We start from the raw sequence: 22,265 nt of genomic DNA on the forward strand, positions 1-22,265 counted from the left end.
CGGGGTGGGAAGGAGAGGAGTTTGAGCCCTTTTCCTTACCCTGACGAAGCAGCAAGTCATCTCGGAGTAAACAGATGAAGTAGACACAGCCGGGCTGGGCATAGTGGGGCCTAGGGATCATGGGTACCTCCTGATAAGAGCAGAAAGTCAATGGGGAAAGTATTACATTTGGCCTAATGATCTCAATCCAAGAGAGGAAAAGAATTAAAATTTCCGATCCAATAGTTTAAAAAGTCATTTTTTTTACATCATACATGTATAAAAAAGATGGAAACCTCTAGTCTTTAAATGCAGAGAAATTAAAGTAGATAACAAGCCTGACAGGTCCAGTGTCTGAGACAATGCTCTATGATGCATTAGTTCTGAGACTGTTGTGAAATCTCAGCAGCATCTGAAAATGTGTGCAATGGGGACTTCTCATGACAGTTTTGTCTGGAGCCCACCTGGAACAGGTGTGTACTGTTCAAGGCCAGGGAAGCCAAACACTCTAAAATGCATCCCTCACAGTAAATTCTCCAGTGTAATATGACAACATCACTATGGTTAGGAAATGCTGCCTAAAACAGGTTTCTGAGTTCGAGGCCAGTCTGGTCTACAGAGTGAGTTTCAGGACAGCCACAGCTACACAGAGAAACCCTGTCTTGAAAAACCAAAAAAAGGACAGGTACTGGTGGCACACATCTTTAATCCCAGCACTCAGGAGGCAGAGGCAGGCAAATTTCTGAGTTCGAGGCCAGCCTGGTCTACAGAGTAAGTTCCAGAATAGCCAGGGCCACACAGAGAAACCCTGTTGTCTTGAAAAAACCAAAACCAAAACAAAAAAAAAGAACAAACAAAAAAACCCAAAAAACCAAACAATGCCCCCCAAAACAAAAAAAGAAATGTTGCCTAAATTCTTCATGTTATGGGGGTGACTTAATCAAGATCATACACATTTACTGTGTCTGTACATGCATGTGTGTGAGGGCACTTGCTTGGCATGGCATACATGTGGAGTCAGAGGACAATAAGCAGTTCTCTTTTTCTACCTTGTGGATCTGGGATTGGACTCAAGTTGAGAGGCTTAGTAACAAGAGCTTTTAACCACAGAGCCAACCTGGCAGCCTAAGATCATATACACAAATACAGCAGGACCTCGGTAAGAACCCACCCACCTTGGTCAAGTCACTGACTCTTACTTCAGTAAGTAAGGCTGAGGGCAAAGGGTGTTTCTATTCTTTTCTCTTTTCTTCCTTTCAAAGATTTATTGATTTATTATATGTAAGTACACTGTATCTGTCTTCAGACACACTAGAAGAGGGTGTCAGATCTCATTAAAGATAGTTGTGAGCCACCATGTAGATGCTGGGATTTGAACTCAGGACCTCTGGAAGAGCAGTCAGTGCTCTTAACCGCTGAGCCATCTCTCTAGCCCACAAGGGCTATTTTCAACAAAACACTACCTGATAGAAATGGCACTTAGAACTCTATCTCTACCACTGAGAGGTTAAGGAAAGAAGATGGTGAATTTGGAGCTAGTCTGGGCTACACTGTGAGCTTGTACTTCAAAAATAGAATAAAACAAAATGAATCTCAGTTTTATATAGTAACCACCTCCACCTTCTACCCCTCCCCCTCCAGATGGTTTCTCTGTGTAGTAGGCCCTGCTGTCTTGGAAGTAGCACTGAAGACCAGGCCAGCCCTCACCTCAGGGGTCAGCCTGCCTGTCTTCAGAGTGCTGAGATTAAGGTGTGTGTGCCACCACTGCCTGGCTCTATACAGTACTATTTCTTTCATTTCTTAACTCTGGTTCAGCTTACCCTGTCCACAGGCCGAGGGTCACACTGCTCACAAAGGTAGTGCTCCACGTCCGTGTTCACACCCATGCAGTCGCAGTGCTGCCACACCTATGAGACAGGCACACTTGACAAGGCACTTACACTTAGACAAGTCCTGAGAACTAAGAATACTGGTGATATCAATAAAGCAGCAGACAGGGCAAGGTAAAAGAGGAATTATACCAGAAGGTTATGACTGAATTAGAAATAAATGAGAAAAATAAGAGGAAAACACAATGTGTGAATATAATTACAAAAATCAATTTTAATATATAGATCTGGACAAACAAAATTTGAGGTGAGGAGGAAAAATGAAGATGAATATACTACTGAATTATCACTTGTGATGTAACACTATTTATGCTACAGCCACTGGGACTGTCTTTATTTCCGTAAAGATTGCCTCTTGGGTTTACTTGGCGTTATCCTCTCAATAACCGGACATACTGTTCACAGCTCCATTATCACACCAGACAACAAGCGTACAGGAATGGAGGACTCTACACACTAAGTCCAGGCCGAGTCTTGCAGTAGCAGCCCTCTGTGGACAAACTTATATGCACTGAACCTGCCTGCTTCCGTGCGTTACACCGTGTGCCACTTCATGACTTCAAGGGAAAGCACGAGGTCAAATGCTACCCTTCTATGTGCAGCTTTTGTGAGAAACGTAGTTAAAGTGGGCAGAAGGAAGAGGAAAGGAAGCTGTTGCAAGTGGAAGATAAAAGAGGGGGAAGGCAGTATGGTGAACAGTAGAGGACAAACAGACGCTGGCCTAAGCCCCTGCGCAGCGCCCTGGCACTCACCATGCACTTGTCACACTGGATCATGAGGCCTTCATCTTTGTAGAGGCCGCAGATGCAGCGGATAACATCATCATCCTTCTCGTGCCCGCTCTCCTTCTCGGAGACTGAGGTCTCGCTGCTGTCGGCCTCACTGGCCGTTTCTCCCACAATCTCATCGATCTGAGCCGAAGCTTCATGCCGGGCGCTGTAATAGGCCTTTCGTAAGCGGCAAACATCTCTCCCAATTGGGGATTTACGTCCATAGTACTTCTGAAGAAAACAAAAGAAATCATTTTTGCTTTTCTCCTTTTGGTTTAAAAATAAACCTGCAGAGGCAGCATGATTTTCTTTATTATTCCATTTTGGCTAACAAATTGAACTATAATGAATTAAAATTAGAATTTACATGTTTCGTTTTTTTCTATTGCTTTGTTATTGAATTTCTGTCAAGAGCCTTACTATCCCATAAGATCAAATACACAGTGATCATTAAATTTTAATTAATGTTGCAAGCATAATGTGTTGTAGAAATTTTCCATTTACCTTTGTCTTGCAAATGCTTGGAGCACATAGTAAATGTCTGTGGGAGCTGGGTTAACAGAAACTATGCTGTAATTCAAGATTGACACTCAATAATCTCTTACCTCTTTAAGATCCTTTCTTATTCTGTATTTCAGCCTCTCTTTACACCAGAGCACCTTCTTTCCTGGTCACTACATAGTAATACTCTAAGCTTGTTTTTAGAGGCAGGGTCTTCTTATACAGTCTGGTATGGGCTAAAACTTGACCTCACCTTCTTGCTTCAGGCTTAAGTGATTTCAGGAATGACTCACTAAGCTTAGCTTCATATATACTTATTTTCATGAACAAAGCAATGCCAGATACACAATACATTGGTAAAATATTTACCTAATATAAAAGTTCAGGACAAAATTAGGGGTTTACAAAGATTAGACTGTTTTGAGAAACAACTCAACCATCTATTCCAGAGTTTCGTGTGCTGGTGCTGGGCTGAGATTAAAGGTGTGTGACTACATCTGGCCTTACCTGCTAACTTCACATATGTTTTGAGATAACGTACGTCATCATGCTCATACAATATGAGTACTTTTACTGACTGAATGAATTTTTGATTAAAAAATTATTATTGCCATGTGGGCATATACATGCCATGGCATGCACAGAGGTCAGATAATGACCCAGCAGAGTGCAATCCCCTCTTCCAACATCATTACATTGTGAGCTCTGGAATAAGTCAGGTTGCTAGAATTGCACAGTAAGAACTTTTACCTGAAGAGCTATCTTGCTGACGGAGAAACCACCTGCCACTTGTCCAAGACGGGTTCAATGGAAGGAACTCTATGTAGACCAGGCTGCCTTTGAACTCATAAGAGATCCTACCTACATCTGTCTCCCAAGTGCTGAAATTAAAGTTATATACCACTACACTTGGTCAGAATATATTTATTTATTTATTTATTTATTTATTTATTTATGGTTTTTCGAGATAGGTTTTCTCTGTGTAGATCTGGCTGTCCTGGAACTCACTCTGTACCACTACACTTGGCCAGAATTTATTTATTTATTTATTTATTTATTTATTTATTTATTTATTTATTTATGGTTTTTCGAGATAGGGTTTCTCTGTGTAGCTCTGGCTGTCCTGGAACTCACTCTGTAGACCAGGCTGGCCTCTGCCTCCCTAGTGCTGAGATTAAAGGCGTGCGCCATCTCGCCCGACTTTTTTTTCTTTTTTCCCAGAATATTTTTAATAAAGAGAATTTTATGTTACTTAGCAAAATGCAATACATACTCTTAAGAGTACTTAATGAAAATAAAATGTCTTGGGTCTGGAGTAATTAAGACTACTAAGCATTCTTGCATTGAAGGTTCAGTTCCTAGCTCCACATGGTGGCTCACAACCACCTCTAGCTCCAGTTCCAGGGGATCTGACAATCTCTTTTGACCCTAGTGGACATTGCACACATGTAGTGTGATTATATACACTGATAGAAAAAAATAAAATTACTGTCAGGCTGATAAGATGGCTCAGCAAGTAAAGGTACTTGCTAATTCTGACAACCTGACTTTGACCCTAGGGGCCCACAAGCCAGGAGGACAGAACTTAGGCCTTCACATGCATGTTATGACATGTATATATACATACAACATTGCTACGGATGTGCTCTAATTTAGCTTTGAATTAATCCAGCCCCCAAAATCGGGAATCTGTGTGTCTAAACACCAAAGGTCCTTGTCTCCAATTGGCTTATCATTAATCAATAAAGAGCCAATGGCCAATGGTTGGGCAGGTAGACTGAGGTGGGACCTTTGGATTTGTGTGGCCTAGGAACTAGAAGTGAGGAAGGTCAATTGCTATGACTGGGGGAGAAGGAGGAGCTGCAGGAGCCAGCCAGCCATGTCAGAATTCTGGTAAGTAGCCACTGGCCACTTCCGTAACTGGGCCTAAGGTAGCAGGGGAAGGTTCAGGAGTCTCAGAAATACCGGAGGGGAGCATTGCATTTGCTGGCAGAAGGTTTAAGAGTGCCCAGCATTGGGCTGGTGAGATGGCTCAGTGGGTAAGAGCACCCGACTGCTCTTCCGAAGGTCCAGAGTTCAAATCCCAGCAACCACATGGTGGCTCACAACCATCCGTAACAAGATCTGGCGCCCTCTTCTGGAGTGTCTGAAGACAGCTACAGTGTACTTACATATAATAAATAAATAAATCTCTTAAAAAAAAAAAAAAAAAAAAAAAAGAGTGCCCAGCATTTGAACTAGTCACAGTAAGTCAAATTTAATTGATGTGTGTGTGGTATGTGTGTGTGTGTGTGTGTGTTTCATTCTCAAATCCAGAGGGCTCTGGCAGGTGGCTGGGAGTGTGACCAGCTGGGAGCACAAAGTGGTGTAGCTAAACTCACCACTACACAATGTACACAATTAAGCCAAATAAACAAATGTAGTAATGAAAAGAAAATTACTGCCTTTCCCAAGAGTAAACTTAAATCTCATCAGAGCAGATTTCTTTTTTTTTTTTTTTAAGAGATTTATTTATTTATTATATATAAGTACACTGTAGCTGTCTTCAGACACTCCAGAAGAGGGCGCCAGATCTCGTTGTGGATGGTTGTGAGCCACCATGTGGTTGCTGGGATTTGAACTCTGGACCTTCAGAAGAGCAGTTGGGTGCTCTTACCCACTGAGCCATCTCACCAGCCCAGAGCAGATTTCTTATATTTGTATATTAAGTGAGTAAATACCTCAGCATTCCGAAAGACCTTAAGCATGTCAGCATCGAAAGCTTCCACTGTTTTGTAATACCCAATGAGGATCTGCTTCTCTATGGTGCTGAGATCCAGGGGGTCAGAGATCTTCTCATAATAGTCAGCATTTCTGGAACACAGAGCAAGCGGTTAGTTGGTGCACTGGCTTCTTTTCTGAGCTCTACAAGGCTGTCAGAAAAGTACACGTACTTTTTCTTTGGGGGAAGATTCAAAAGTGGAGCTGCAAGGGCTTGCTGGGAAGAATCTGCAGAAGAACACAAGGGTTAGTACAGATATTTAAAAGACAAGGGGGGAACCTTAGTCTCAATGTCTGCCTGCCTGCCTGCCTGTCTGTCTGTCTGTCTCTCTCTCTCTCTTGCTATCACTTGAGATGTGCTCTGTAGTTTAGACTGCTCTACAGCGCATGGTGAAAAGGGTACCTGGACTTACTGACTGTCTACCAGCACAGCTGGCTTGCATTATTTTACTAAACTTTTATTTTTCTTGGCTAACTGTGATGATCCCTGCCTGTAATCCCAGAACTCCAGAGGCTGACAATGTTGAGAGTTTGGCTGGCTTACACTGTTTCAAAGAAGAAAAAAGGACTTTTTTTTTTTAAAAAATTCTTTTTTAAAGGGATGCTGAGGATAGAACTGAGAGCCCTGTACATGCAGTGGGAGGCTCCAGCCTATGAACACCCTCTCTTTTCTTTGTGGAGATAGTAATTATTTTTATGTAAACGAGTGTTTGCCTTTCTTTGTGGAGATAGTAATTATTTTTATGTAAACGAGTGTTTGCCTAGCTTCATGTCCGCACATATATGCAGTGTTCCACATGTGTGATGCAATGCCATGTGGGTGCTGGGAATTGAACCGGAGTCTTGTCAAAGACCAGCCAGTGTTCTGTACCATTTAGTCATCTCCCCAGCAGTACAGTGTCCTTTAAAAATAACATTTTATGTTTTATGTGTATGGGTGTTTTAGGTGTATGTACGTTTGTGTACCACATGTGTGCATGGTGCCTCTAGAGACCAGAGAGGACCAGATAACTGAATGTCAATCACTGGCAGCTGTGAGCCATCATACAGGCTGGGGATTCAACCTGTATTCTCTATAGGAGCACATAGTACTCTTAATAATACTAAGCCATTGTTCTGGATCCTAAAGGTCTTTGAACTAAAAACACTAGAAAAATCCACACTGAAACTTGGGAGGGAAAAGGTAACTACTTTGAGGCTTGACAGTCAAACACTCACCCCCACATCACAAACAGTAATTTAAAAATTGAGGATTATGACGGATATAGTGCATATTTAAAATATAACACAGTGATAGTAAATAAAAATAGTTTCTCATGAAGAATGTGAGCTGTAACTATTGAAATAGCTAGGGTATTTAGGGAAAATTCTTGCTTCTGCTCATTTGCCTGCTAGTTTCAAAGGACTATGCAAGCAAAGAGAAATGTAAGTTTCTCATTCTTGTACTAATCCTGTTATAGGGTGACAAATCTTTTTTACTTTATATGTATTGGTGTTTTGCTTTCATATTTATCTGTGTGAGGTGGTCAGATCCCAGGCAACTGGAATTACAGACAGTGCTATGTGGGTGGTGGGAATTGAACCTGGGTCCTCTGGAAGAACAGACAGTGAGTGCTCTTAACCACTGAGCCATCTCTCCAGCACATCTTTATTTTAAATATTTATTTGTTTTGATGGGCATGAAAGTGCACCACCTGCATGCACTGGGATGATAAATCTTTTTACAACAAAAAGATTTCCATATCCACAGCCTCTCATAATTGTTTGTAATTGATATTCCTGTTGGTGTGGATTCGACTGAATTCCAAATAAGAATTTAGTAAATATTAATTTTTTCATTCAGTTATGTTGATACCCATAGCATTCAGTGAGGGACTTTTCTCATTTGCTATCTCATTTCTGTTTTCTGTTTTTTTTTTTTTTATTTGATTTTTCGAGACAGGGTTTCTCTGTGTAGCCCTGGCTGTCCTGGAACTCACTCTGTAGACCAGGCTGGCCTTGAACTCAGAAATCCACCTGCCTCTGCCTCCCAAGTGCTGGGATTAAAGGCGTGCGCCACCACTGCCCGGTGCTATCTCATTTCTGATGGTGTCCTGTGCAGTGAAGGAAAGCAGTGACCTGAGAGTAGCTCCCTCCATGTGAGTCAGACCAACCGGGTGTGGGAGAAAGGGAAGCTCCACCTTCCAGAGACACACTGAGACAGGGTGTCACTATGCAGTCTTGGCTGGCCTGGGGAATGCTTGCTGTCCTCAAACCTCCTAAATGCTGGGACTAAAGAACCACCATGGGCACCCCCCCCCTATTGTTTGTTGATTCTGAGAAAGGGTTCTCTGTGAAGCCTGTTTTTCCTGGAACTCTTGAACTTCATCCACCTGCTCTGCCTCCTAAGTGCGGGGATTAAAGGGGTGACAAAACTTACACCTAAAGTAACACTTTTTTTTTTTTTTTTGAAGATTTGCCATCTCTCCGCCCATTTTATTTTTTTGATGTTGTAAGGACTGCTCAGGGTCTTGCCAGTGAGGCTTACCTGCCAGCTTAGCTCCCTCCTTACTATATTCTTGGGGTTAAGAAAGGAATGTAAATAAATAAAACAATTTAAAAAAAGAAAAAAAGCCAACAAAATATAAAAGATGAAGAGTAGACAAAACCTAACTAACCAAAGCAAATTCTCAAAATGTAAGGACAGGAAGTAAGACAGATAAACCAAAGTCAATCCTAAGAAGCTACAATTATGGGGCTGGAAAAGTGGCTCAGTGGTTATGGGCACTGGCTGCTCTTGCAGACAACCAGGCCTCCAGTTCCAGGACATTACACACCCTCTTCCAGCCTACAGGAGCACCAGGCAAGCATGTAGTATAGACAACACCCCCCCTAAATAAAAATTAATTTGAATAAGCTACAAATATAATAAAATGTTTCACCCAGTTTCATAGTTTATGTCTCTTTTTAAAATTTTATTTACTTTTATGTGTCTAGGTGTTTTGCCTCTATGTGTATCTGTGTACCACATGTGTGCTCGATGTTTCTGAAAGTTAAAGGAGGACATTAGACTCCCTGGAAATGAAGTTACAGACAGTTGTAAATTGCTTTGTGAATGTTGGGAAATCAAACCCCGGGTCCTTATTATTTAATAAAAACAAAACATTTATTTCGTATGCATGTATGTGTGCCAACCTATGAATGCAGTGGTGCATGCATGGTCAGGAAGAGGCAAACTCTAGTTGTCAGGCTTGGTGGCAAGCACCATGAGCTATTGTGTAAACCCAAAAATCTTTCATTTTTAAACACCCCTAATTTTCTGATCAGAAAGTTACTTACACCGCTAAAATATTTAGCCCTAATTTATAGTTGCTTGTTCATTCATGACTGTGTTTAAAAGACATGTCTTGTAAAAGGAAAGGTGGGGGCTAGAGAGATGGTTCAACAGCTAAGAGCACTGGGGGTTCCAGACTATCTGGGTTCAATCCCCAGCACCCACATGGCAGCTTTAAATGTCTGTAACTCCAGTTCCAGGGGATCTGACACCCTCATACAGACACACATGTGGGCAAAACACCAATGCATATAAAATAAAAAATAAATAAATCTTAAAATAAAAAAGGAAAGGTATTTACATGAATTTTTTCTAAAAAATTTATTATCATTTAATTATCTATCTATCTATGGATGTTTAGCCTGAATACACATTTGTGCATTTCTTAGAGCCCTGTGTTTTTCCACCCGCTGTGCACTGTCGTGTCTGTGTGAGCCTGTCAGATCCCCTGGAACTGCATGTGGGCACTGGGCACTGGAAGTGGATTCTCTGGAAGAGCAGCAGCCAGTGAGCTTAACTGCTCAGCCTTTTCTACAGCTCTTCTTGCTTGAACTGGATTTACTGAGGGTTGTGAGGAGTCATGTGGCTGTTGGGAATTGAACCTGAGGCTCTGGAAGAGCAGCCAGTGCTCACAATCATTGAGCTATGTGTCTGCGTATGATGGCTCACATCCTCCAGAAAGTAGTTTTAGGAGATTCGATATTACTTGTGTCCACAGGCACCTATACTCAGGTATATATACCGACATGCAGACACATATAGCTACAGCAGTGGCTGGAATGATGACTTAGCTGTTAAGAGCAGCACTTGTTGCTCTTACAGAGGACTGTGGTTGGATTTCCAGCACCCATATGGCAGTTCACAATCATCATTTTTTAAAAAAATTATTTATTTATTTATTACATGTGAGTACACTGTAGCTGTCTTCAGACACTCTAGAAGAGGGCGCCAGATCTCATTACAGATGGTTGTGAGCCACCATGTGGTTGCTGGGATTTGAACTCAGGACCTTTGGAAGAGCAGTCAGTGCTCTTAACCGCTGAGCCATCTCTCCAGCCCCCCACAATCATCATTAACTCGACTTCCAGGAGATCTAATGCCCTGTTTTAATTTTCTCAGGTACGCCTGGCAATCTATTCTTACAACTCACAAAAAAGCAGAAGAAACAGATTTTACCAAGTCATCTCTTCATCCCTTCATGGTCCATGAAGATACACGTGCCATGCCTTGTACACAATTAACAATATTAATGTGCTGGGAGTGGCAGCATATTAACCCTAGCACTCAGGAGGCAGAGGCAGCAGGTATCTGAGAGGTGGCTCATGGGCTTACGGTTAGGAGTGCTGGCTGCTCTGTGTTCTGTTTTGGAGACAGGGTCTCACTATGTAGCTCCAACTGGCCTGTGCCTTTCTCTATGTGGCCCATGCTCATAGCAGCCTCCCTAGTGCTGGGAAAGGCATGTGCCGCTGCACTTGTAATTTACAACTGTGATATCATCTCATCCATGGAAATTACACTATCCTTTAGCTAAAAAGTTATTTAAAAATACATTACTTAATTATAAATAATAAACTCAAATTGATATGTTCAAGACTAGAGGTTATTTGCTCTACAATTCTTTATCTCTGTCGACAGGTAGAATGAGGGGCAGGAAGTTAAGCAGTTAAGAGAACTTGACTGAATTAAGAGAAGACTGAGTTTGGCCGGGCGTGGTGGTGCACACCTTTAATCCCAGCACTCGGTAGGCAGAGGCAGGCGGATTTCTGAGTTCGAGGCCAGCCTGGTCTACGAAGTGAGTTCCAGGACAGCCAGGGCTACACAGAGAAACCCTGTCTTGAAGAACAAAAACAAAAACAAAAAAAGAGAAGACTGAGTTCAATTCCTACTACCCGTATTAGTCAGCCTGTTCACTCTGGCTCCATGTGATCTGGTGCCCTCTTCTGACCTCCATGAGCACTGCATGCACACAGACAAACACCCTCCCTCCCAACACACAATTGTTTTAGAGAAATAGAAGAGGGGATTAAGAGACTCAACAGTTGGGAGAACTAGCTGGTCTTTCAAGAGGATTCCCAGCACACACAGGGCAGCTCATAAGCATCTATAAATCCAGTTTCAGGGGATCTGATGCACTTTTCTCTCTTCTGTCGAAGGCACCCCCCCCCCCATAAAACAAACAATAACCTAAAAATAATATAGAGACAAATGTTGACTCCATGTCCTAACTTTATCCTCCCACGATGCTGCTTGTTTGTGGTTCTTGCTCTTGGGGAAGAGTGACATGTGTACCTCTGTAGGAGATGATGCCATCACAGATCTCTTTGAAGATCTGTGCTAGGCGCGCTGCCCGAGCCACTTCCAGGTTTTCCTCTGCAGCTGCCAAGCGTCTTGTTCGAACAGATCTAGCCGTCTGCAGGGCAGAGAACTGGGTCATGAAGACATCTGCAAGGAGAAGGTGAAAAGCAATTCTAGGAAATGAAGAATTTGATATATCCTTTTCTTTTCCAGTTGACTCCTGCAGTTTTTTTTTTTTCCTTGAGGATATTAAGTAGAATTAGTGGGCAGATAGTTGCTTCTCTTCCCCTAGAGAAAAACCATAAAACACTCGTGTTTCTGTAGTGGTAAATGCTACATAGTGCAGTAGCTGTGTATGTGCAGTTCAAAGTAAGCCTGACCCACCTCACCCTTCCTTTTTTTTTTTTTTTTTTTTAAAAGATTTATTTATTTATTACATGTAAGTACACTGTAGCTATCTTCAGACACTCCAGAAGAGGGAGTCAGATCTCGTTACAGATGGTTGTGAGCCACCATGTGGTTGCTGGGATTTGAACTCCAGACCTTCGGAAGAGCAGTTGGGTGCTCTTACCCACTGAGCTATCTCACCAGGCCCCACCTCACCCCTCCTTGCATAATACACTGTTTTTTTGTTTTTTCTTTAAAAGTCACTCAGCAGTTGAGAGTGTGTACTGCTCTTGGTGAAGACTTGAGTTTCCCATATCAGGAGGGTCACAACCACCTCTAACTCCAGCTTCAGGGTATGTGATGTCTTCCTTTAGACTTATACACTTACATGTAAACATTTGTAGATGAGTTCATGAGTGAGTCTAGGCTACAGGCAGCACTCTTGCTTATAAGAGTGCTTATAAGCACTCTTGCTTATGGTCTTGCACTGCTGCTAAATATCTTATCAAAATGAATATGAGCAGGATGATGGTTGACTGGAGAGAGAGAGAGAGAGAGAGAGAGAGAGAGAGAGAGAGAGACAGAGAGAGACACAGAGAGAGATAGATATCTCGAGGACAACCGAACATGTGTGTATGTTCACTTAAGGACAGGCCTATCACTATATAATTTTGGCTGTGTTCTGCTTCAGTTTTCTGAATACTGGGATTATAAGAATGTGCTATCACATGAGGCTCAAATAATGCTTTTTATATTCATCTATTTAGTGTAGAAGCAAGCAATCACAGGGAATTGGTTAGTAATTTGGAACTCCTTTTGTTGCATACACACACACCGTCTTCTAAAAAGTGGTAGCCTGAAAAACAAGTGGTAGCCTGAGACACTTGTTTTGTTTTGTTTTGGTTTTGGTTTTGAGGCAAGGTTTCTCTGTGTAGCCCTGGCTGCCCTGGAACTCACTCTGTAGACCAGGTTGGCCTTGAACTCAGAAATCCACCTGCCTCTGCCTCCCAAGTGCTGGGATTAAAGGCGTGCGCCACCACTGCCCAGCTAGCCTGAGACACTTAACTGCTCTTATTAACTCTTGCACACCCCTCTCTGAATAACTCAGCTAGCACCTTGTAAGGCAGGACCCCTACTGGCATGGAGCTGCATAAACACCCACTCTTTGAACAATGGAATAAGTTTGTCTTTCCATTAAAAAACATCTAACTTAAATTTTTAAAAATTGTACTCCACTTATGAGTAAGCAGGCTGAGCTGGCCTAAACTAGTTTTGAATGCATGCACGGTTAATACAAAATGTATCCTTAAAGTGAATTTTTGGGGGGAAATCCCTATTTACCATATTATGCCTATGCACAATGGAAGGTGTGCAGGATTAAAATAAGATGTATCACAGGAAGGGGCATGTGATAAAAATGGTTATATACTTTGATCTGTCTGCTAAAATAGGTCCTCAAACTCTGATGCTCACAGCCAAACTCTTGTATCTCATAGCTGACTGAGCACCTGAGTACATTCTACTACTTGAGAAGCCCGATGGATGGCACGCTTGACAGTAATCTCACCTATTTTATCATTTGCTTTGAGTAAGCTGCTACTTTTGAAAATCCACGTGAGCCTTTAATTCTTTGAGTAAGAAGTCAAGAATATGGCAACACCGAATGTGTATATTCAGTAAGTGATTGTAAGATCTTATCTGTTTGGTTTGTAACTTCAAAGAGATTCCAAATTGCTGAAAGGATTTAAAATTCTGGGAAAATCCAATTTTCTCTGGGCTGGTGAAACTGCTAAATAAGCAAAGATGCTTGGTGCAGAGACTAATGACCTGAATTGGAACCACAGGACCCATGCAGTCGAAAGAGAACAGACTCCCGCAAGCTGTCCTCCAGCCTCCACATTCACCCTGTGCCAAATCTCCCAGTGTCCCGCGTGTGTGTGTGTGTGTGTGTATATAAAAACACCCCTTTCATTAAGTCCAAAACAAGAAACAAAATACTTTATGGGGCTGGAGAGATGTTTCAGCAGTTAAGAGCACTGACTGCTTTTCCAGAGGTCCGGAGTTCAATTCCCAGCAACTACATGGTGGCTCACAACCATCTGTAATAGGATCTGATGTCTTCAGCTGCAGTGTACTCACATACATAAAATATATAAATCTTAAAAAAAAAAAAAAAAAAAAAAAAGGGAGAGGAGGAGGGTTGGGGAGGATGAGTAGTTTATTTCTGTAAGACAAAGGCTCACTCTGTGGCCCAGGGTAGTTTCAAACTGTCTGTCTTAGTCTGTCAGTGCTCAGATAAGTTTCATTAAGTCATTTGCCTGGCTCTTTTTTTTCTTTCTTTTTTCTTTTCTTTTTTTTTTGGTTTTTCGAGACAGGGTTTCTCTGTATAGCCCTGGCTGTCCTGGAACTTACTTTGTAGACCAGGCTGGCCTCGAACTCAGAAATCCGCCTGCCTCTGCCTCCCGAGTGCTGGGATTAAAGGCGTGCACCACCACGCCCGGCTTTTTTTCTTTTTTAAACAGTGTAGTATTTCATTAGCTAGCTCAGGTTAGCCTCCAATGCACTGTAAAGCCAATGGTGACTTTAGATATTTTATCCTTTCAAAGAGAGTGCCATCATGTCTAGCTTCTCTCTTTCCTTCGTATTTTACTTATTTTTTTAAATGCTCATATATATCTAATTCTGTTTTATTTGTGTGTATGCATATCTATGCCTACATGCTGTGCCCATGAAGGGCAGAAGAGGGTACTGGGCGCCCTGGGGCTGTAGTTCCAGAAGGCTGTGAGCTGCTATAGCAATGATGGGAATGGACCGTGGGCCCTCTGGAGGAACAGCCGGTGCTTTTACCACTGACGCTCTCTCCAGTCTTCACGGATACATTTCAGTATCTTCTGGGAAGATAAGGAATAGAATATTCAAATTTTATTCTAAATTGTTAACTATTTCCTTCCTTCACACCTTTACTCATTTTTTCTTTCTTATTCCTCCCTTTATTGGAAAAAGACAGGGTCTGTGTGGACAGTCTGTGGCATGGAACTGGCCTTGAGCTCTAGGTCTTCCTGTTTCCCCTCTGAGCGCTAGCATCACAGGCATTACCACAGCCTGCACTAAACACCTCATTTGGACTATTTCATGGTCCAGGTTTAGTTACAACTTTAATCTGAGCACTTCTGAGACAGAGGCAAGTGGATTGCTGTTGAGTTCAAGGCTAGACCGGTCTACACCCTGAATTCCTAGGACAGTCAGGGCTAAACAGAGAATTCCTGTCTCAAAAAACAAAACAAAGTAAGACAAAACAAAACAACAACAGCCTGGTCTATACAGTGAGTACCAGAGTTACACAGTAAGACCCAGCCTCAAACGCACGCAAAGACAGACAGACAGACAGACAGACAGACAGACACACACAGAGGGACAGACAGACAGACATAGAGAGAGAGAGACAGACAGAGAGAGAGAGGCAGAGAGACAGACAGATCATTATCTCATCTGTTCTGGATACCAGTGCAAACAATGAAAGCTGTTTATTCTAACAGTCACTTAAAAAGTAATCTAGATGCTTCTATATATACAGTACTCATTTGAATATGGGAGAAAAGTATTTGAATTTATAGTTATGGGTTTTTTTTTCCTTCCCATAATGCATTTGGGATCATTGATCTGGTCCACACAAATAAAAGGAGTCTTAGTCTTCACATGTGAGTGGCACATGTGCCCTGACACTTGCACACACATTAAAAAAACCCAGGGGAGCTACAACAGGATATCATCATGCGGTCTTTCCAGCCAGGCAATGGTGGTGAAGATTTTAATCCCAGCACTTGTGAAGCAGTTTGAGGCCAGCCTGGTCTACACAGTTCCCAGGACAGCCAGGGATACACAGTGAAACCCTGTCTCCTAAGACAAAACAACAACAAATATTAAGCCTCCCGATGCTTTACCAGACTTAATGTTCCCGTCGTCCCTACAGAGGCCGTTCCAGCGGGTGTACAGCGATGCTGAGTGGATGTCACGGGTGTGCTTGACCTCCTCCTGCTTCTGATGGATCTTTTCCCAGTTCCGGACCAAGAACACATGGTGCTTTAGCACGAAGTTCCTGAAAGAAAAGAGGACAGTATTCCTTACTAATCCCTAAGACTTTATTACATGTCTACACTCTTAACTGCTGCCAAGAGGGATCGGTAGGGAGCTCAACAGTGAGTAGGGTAGACAGCTGCAGAACTGGGTCATCTCAGCAGTCAGGAGGGTGACAGAGAAGGTTCAGACTTGAAAGCCTGCCTGGGCTACAGGAGTGAGACTTGTAAAAGGCCAAACACCATTTTCCTATATTATCTACAAACATCTGCAAGAAGAGCAGAGATTTATAGAATGTTTATACAAATCTAAATCTTGTAACCTAGCTAGGCATGGTGGCACATGCCTTTAGTCCCAGAGGCAGGCGGATTTCTGAGTTCGAGGCCAGCCTGGTCTACAGAGTGAGTTCCAGGACAGTCAGGGTTACACAGAGCAACCCTGTTTCAAACAAAACAAAACAAAAAAAATCTTGTAACCTTCTAGTTTTAGATCTTGTAACCTTCTAGTCTCAGGCTTTCAAGTCCTGAAAATAAATAAGTATACCAGAACATCGAGCTATTTGTACAAATTGTGTGGTTTTGTCTTAAAAAATATTTATTTATTCATAAATTTATTTTGAGACAGAGTCTCACTATACCTCTGACTGACCTTGGGACTTTCTATTTATACCAGGCAGGTCTGGAATTCACAGATATCTGCCAGTCTCTGCCTCCCAAGTACCAGGATCTATTTTTATTTATTTATTTGAATTTTTCATCTGCATGTACATATGTGTAACATATATATGCAGTGCTCATGGATGTAAGAAGAGGGCCTTGGAACTTTTGGAACTAGATTAAGCAATTGTGAGTTAGTGTGTGCATACTCTAACCACTGAACTATCTCTGTTGCCTCTTCAATGCTTTCACTGGTTTTTTTTCGAGACAGGGTTTCTCTGTGTAGCCCTGGCTGTCCTGGAACTCACTTTGTAGACCAGGCTGGCTTCAAACTCGGGAATCCACCTGCCTCTACCTCCTGAGTGGTGGGATTAAAGGTGTACGCCACCACGCCCGTCCTGCTTTCACTGGTTTTTTTTTTTTTTTTCAAGACAGGGTTTCTCTGTGTAGCCCTGGCTGTCCTCGAACTCAGAAATCCGCCTGCCTCTGCCTCCCGAGTGCTGGGATTAAAGGCATGCGCCACCATGCCCGGCGCACTGGTTTTTAATGAAGTATATGCATGCGTGCACACACACACACACACACACACACACACACACACACACGAAACAGTATGTTGTTGCTACAAAAGGCCAGAGTTATTGAGTGCCCTGAAACAAACTAGGGTCCTGCGTACCAGTAGTACTCACTTTTAACTTTTGACATAGCTTTTCTGCTCATTTTAGATTTTTTTCTTATGTTTTTAAAAACGATTTATTTTTATGTGTACAAGTGCCAAGGAAATCAGAAGAGGGCAATGAACACCCCAGAGAAAAAGTTACAGTCAGCTGTGAATCACCAGGCTATGAGTTGCCCAACATGGGTGCTGAGAACTAAACTCAGGTCCTCTGGAAAGCAGCAAGTGTCTAGACCTCTAGTCATGGCTCTTGCCCTTTTAGCCCTTGTTAAATTATTATTACTATAATTAATGTGTGCATGCTTGCATGATATGTGTATAGGTAGCATATGGGCCACAGCAAGCACTTGGAGATCAGAGGATAGCTTTGTGGAATCAGTTCTCTCCCTCTGCGCCTTTATAAGGGTTCTGGGGAATCGAACTTAGGTCACCAGGCAAGTGCCTTAATCTGCTGAGCCATTTCCAAAGCCCTGACCTTGAGCTTGTATACTCCTGCCTATACCTCTCAAATTCTGAGATTACAGACTTGTGTTTATGTGGTACTAGGGATCCAATCCAAGGCTTCTTGCATGCTAGGCTAGCATTCAAGCAACTGAACCACATACCAGCCTTTGCTTACTTACAAAAAAAAAAAAAAAAAAAAAAAAAAAAAACAACCACACACACACACACACACAAACCCTACACAAACAACAACAACAAAACCCCTTTTATTGATCGTCATCATTGTCCTTGTCATCGTCATGTTCGGGTATGGGTATGGAGGGTTAGTGTGCCATGGCATACAAATGAGACTCTGTTCTCTCCTTATATGATATGGGCCCCAAAGATCAAACTCAAGTCACCACGAAGTATTCTAACCCACTGAGCCATCTGACTGGCTTTCTTGTTTCCTTTTGATGGGGACAGTTCTTATCAGAATAAACAAGTGCTCTTAATTGCTGAGCAATCTCTCTGGCCTCAAGCTTAGTTAGTTTCTTTCTTTCTTTTTGGGAGACAGGGTCAAAATTCAGACTGGCCTTGAACTCACAGAGATCTGCCTGCCTCTGTCTCCTGACTGCTGGCATTAAAGGTGAGCAGTCATGTATGACTCAAGCCTACCTTTTGTTTAATTTTTAAAATTTTGTTTATGTATGTACATGTGTGTGAGTGCATGCTATGTATGTACAGGTAACTGTGGTGACCAGAAAAGGCTGTCAGGTTCTGTGGAGCTGTAGTTATAAACAATTAAAACCTCCAAAATTATAAACTACAGACAGAAAAATACTCTTCATTTTTAATTTTTTTTTTAATTCTACGTTATGTGTGTATAGGCTTCTTATGTTTGTTGGTTGGCTGGTTTGGTTTTGGCCTGTGCAGCACATGCTGCCTGCTGCCAGGAGAGGTGTCAGGTGACTGTGAGTGCCCATGTGGATGCTGAGAATTGAACTTGGATCCTCTAAAAGAGCAGCCAGTCTAAGTTAGTCCCAAGTCTAAGTTCTAGGATCTCACACATAGCTGCACTTTAAATCCCAGCACTTGGAGGAAGAGGCAGGTAGAACTCTGAGTTTGAGGCCAGCCTGATCTACAAAGCAAGTTGCCAAGGCTACACAGTGAGACCTTGTATAAAATCAAAGTGCATACACTTTTGCCTACAGTTGGATTAACACTTCATGTAGAGAACAGTCCAAACTTCATAAAGTTCAGCAATATTTAACAAGCAAATCATACAATTTAAAAAGAAGACACTACCAAAATTCCATTTTACCTCTCTCTATTGGACATTGGCTTCATCTGTAACTGTGGAGTCAATCTTGTTGGGGTGTTGATGTTTTCACTGGGCTCTTCAGAGGGATGGCCTTTCTAAAAATTCATGTGGGGGGAGAACACAGGGAGGAAAAGGAGAATCTATCAGACATCATCTCTGAAATTATAAAGGTAGGGTTAAGACAAAAGTCTGTGGTGACCCTTGTTCCAGTGTCTGAAGGGGGCTGTGAGCAGTCTTTAGGGAAGCCATGAGGTCTTGGTTTACCCTTTTCTTCAGCTTGTGCTTGGACTTCCGCTTCTCTTTCGCCCGTGCAGACTTTCTATGCGTGCTTGAAGGCTGGCTGCCTTTATGGCTAGGGAGTCCGTTCATCCGTTGACTCTTGCCTCCAATGATTCCTCGACACTTCTCAAAACCACATTTACAAAGTTGCTGTAAACAAAGAGGATTTTTTTTAACATTGTACATTTCTCATCACAAGTTCAAATTGTCTGAGCAATTAGATCCCCAAAGTTAAGCCTGAATTAAGACATTTAAATGCAAACATGCAAGTAATCAATTGAAGTCTATTCTGGTGGCTTACGTCTCAGCACTTGGTAGACGAAGGCAGGAAGATCTGGAGTTCACCGTACAACAGAGGCTATCAGAGAGAAGCCTGCCTCAAATAAACCAAAACGGACGAAGAGGAGGCTGAGAGGACAGGGAGGGAGGAACTGACTCTAACAGTGAAGTGATGACACAGGCCTCTGACCTCAGCACTATAGAGGCAAATCAGGATACCTACGGTTTCTGTTACAGACTAATCAGCCAACCGATCAAACCGATCAATATGAAACCAGCCTGGTTTATATAGCAAGTTCTATAGCAAGACCCTCTCCTGAAAACTGAAAACAAAAAAAGAAAAGACTATACTTAAGTGTAGTGACACAAAAGGACGTGACTGAAGGATGACAGCAGGGTGCAGTAGTTTTCAGCATTCTGAGACGGTGAAACCCACATATTAAAAGAGTGAAGAGCAGACTTTCTCAGTGTGACTGGCTCTCAAGGGCTCCCTCTTGAATTTTAATCCTTACCTGTTTTTCTACATTGAAGGAATGGAAGTTGTAATCATAGGTAAGCTCTGTCCCAGCTGGCACATCCTTAAGTGCATACAGTCCAATACGGTACACTCCATTAACAGACCTATTTAGAATATAAAGAACAGAATTAAAAGTTGGGATTTCTCATCACAAGATAAGCAAGATAACATGCGTCTTATCATACCGTGATAGGTGAACAGCCCACCATCATACTTCAGTCTTGCTCTTTCCTTTTATTTCCTGTCCTTTTTTTTTTTTTTTTGGTTTTTCGAGACAGGGTTTCTCTGTGAAGCTCTGGCTGTCCTGGAACTCACCCTGTAGACCAGGCTCGCCTCTAACTCAGAAATTTGCTTATCTCTGCCTCCCAAGTGCTGGGACTAAAAGCGTGCGCCACCATGCCCAACTTTCCTGTCCTTTTTTAAGAGAATCAACTGCCATCAAGCCTTTAATTCCAGCACTCAGGAGCAGAGAAGCAGACAGATCTTTGTGAATTCTCGATCAACTTCAGCCAGGGCCTTGTACAGAATCCCTGCCCCATTTCCCTTCCAAAGACAAGTCTCACTGTGCAGTGCTGGCTGGCCTAAAACAGAGAGACCAGTCAGTTTCTGTCTTGAGGGCCACCCCAGCTTATTATCATTATTTGGCATGGTCTCACGTAGCAGCTTATGTTGACCCAAAGTCAAGAGATAGCGAAGGATGACTTTGAACTGTTGATCCTCCTGCCTCAACCTCCTGGGTACTAAGATGACTGGCCCATGTTATCACACAGGATTTATTTGTTATTGGTGATTGAACAGAGCCAGGCTTCTGTACATGTTAGCTAACCATCTTATAGCTGATCTGTATCTCTAGTCCCTTGTCTTTTTACAGAGCCTCAAATTCATAGTGAAGCACCCTCCTGCTTCAACCTGCCTAGTGGTAGGATTATAAACATGCATCACTATGTTTGCCCTTCCAGAGAGCACCCTCCTTCTCTCATAACACCCCCACTCCTATTCCAAACAGGATCTTGTTTGTAGTTCTAGTTTCCTTGAATTCTTTAGGTAGACTAGACTGGCCTCACCATCACAGATACCTGCCTTTCTTTGCCTCTTGAGTGCTAGGATAAAAGGTAAAGGCTACCATGGACACTGGTGCTCAGCTTTCACATGTGTAGTAGGGGTTAAATGTAGGACCTGACTGGAAGCACTTTACAGATACCTCCAGTCTGCTGAGTTAGCCACTCCCCACCCACCACCAAGTAACTTGGTTTACTGGGCACCTGTCTTGCTTCAGGCTTGTAAGCACTGAGATTACAGGTGTATATTAGCAGACCATCATCTTGCATTCTTCAAATCTGAACTTAAAAATTTTGTTGTTGGTTTTTTTTTTTTTTTGCTTTTTAAGTGTATCAGTATAAATGGATGCTATGTTTGTACAAGTGCCTGTGGAGGCCAGCAAAGGTGTTCCCTGGAGCTGGATTTACAGACCATTATAAACTACCATGTAGGTGGCTCTGAAAGAGTAGCAAGTATTCTTCCTTATCCTTTTTTAAAAACATGATTTATTTTATTTTGTGCGAGTAGGTGTTTTGCTTGCATGTGTGTCTGTGTGAAGGTGCTGGATTCCTTGGGATTGGAGCTACAGACAGTTGTGAGTTGCCGTGGGGGTGCTGAGAAATGAACTAGGGTCTCTGGAAGAGCATCTAGACTACTGAGCCTCCTACTAGTATTCTTTTGATGACCAGAACTACCTTTGTTTGCAGGGGTTTGCTGGATAGTTTTATGCTAACTAGACAGAAGCTCAAGTCTTTTAAGAAGAGGGAGCCTCAATTAAGAAAATGCCTCCCTGAGATCTGGCTGTGGGCAGGTCTGCAGGGAACCTTTGTAATCAGTAACTATGAGGAGGACCCTACTCCTTGTGGGTGGTGCTACCCCTGGGCTAGTGGCCCTGGGTTCTATAAAAAAGCAGGCTGAGCTTGTTTCTATAGAACAGCTTTGGGGAGCAAGCTAGTAAGCAGCGCCCTCCATGGACTCTGCATCCGCTCCTGCCCCCAGGTTCCTGCCCTCACTGCTTTTGATGATGACCTGCCACATGTAGCTGTGAGAGGAATAAACCCTTTCCTCCCCACAGTGCTTCTGGTTATGGTGCTTCACCACAACA

General features: G+C 42.5%; 1 protein-coding gene across 8 annotated transcripts in view; it reads right to left on the reverse strand.

Annotated features, from left to right (window-relative positions):
• Positions 1–22,265, reverse strand: part of Ash1l (ASH1 like histone lysine methyltransferase) — a 130,441-nt gene that overhangs the window by 10,505 nt on the left and 97,671 nt on the right. For all 8 annotated transcript variants that reach the window (XM_029475230.2, XM_029475227.2, XM_029475228.2 and 5 more), the window contains 10 exons: positions 20,118–20,226; positions 19,312–19,476; positions 19,048–19,142; positions 15,836–15,990; positions 11,502–11,654; positions 6,073–6,127; positions 5,860–5,992; positions 2,621–2,869; positions 1,800–1,886; positions 40–130 (listed from right to left, as the gene is read on the reverse strand). In XM_029475230.2, coding sequence (XP_029331090.1) covers positions 40–130; positions 1,800–1,886; positions 2,621–2,869; positions 5,860–5,992; positions 6,073–6,127; positions 11,502–11,654; positions 15,836–15,990; positions 19,048–19,142; positions 19,312–19,476; positions 20,118–20,226 — 1,292 coding nt within the window. The remainder of the gene's footprint in view (positions 1–39; positions 131–1,799; positions 1,887–2,620; positions 2,870–5,859; positions 5,993–6,072; positions 6,128–11,501; positions 11,655–15,835; positions 15,991–19,047; positions 19,143–19,311; positions 19,477–20,117; positions 20,227–22,265) is intronic.

The sequence above is a fragment of the Mus caroli genome, unplaced genomic scaffold (assembly GCF_978045245.1).
Source record: "Mus caroli unplaced genomic scaffold, Mus_caroli_1 scaffold_3, whole genome shotgun sequence".
In the NCBI taxonomy this organism is placed as follows: domain Eukaryota; kingdom Metazoa; phylum Chordata; class Mammalia; order Rodentia; family Muridae; genus Mus; species Mus caroli.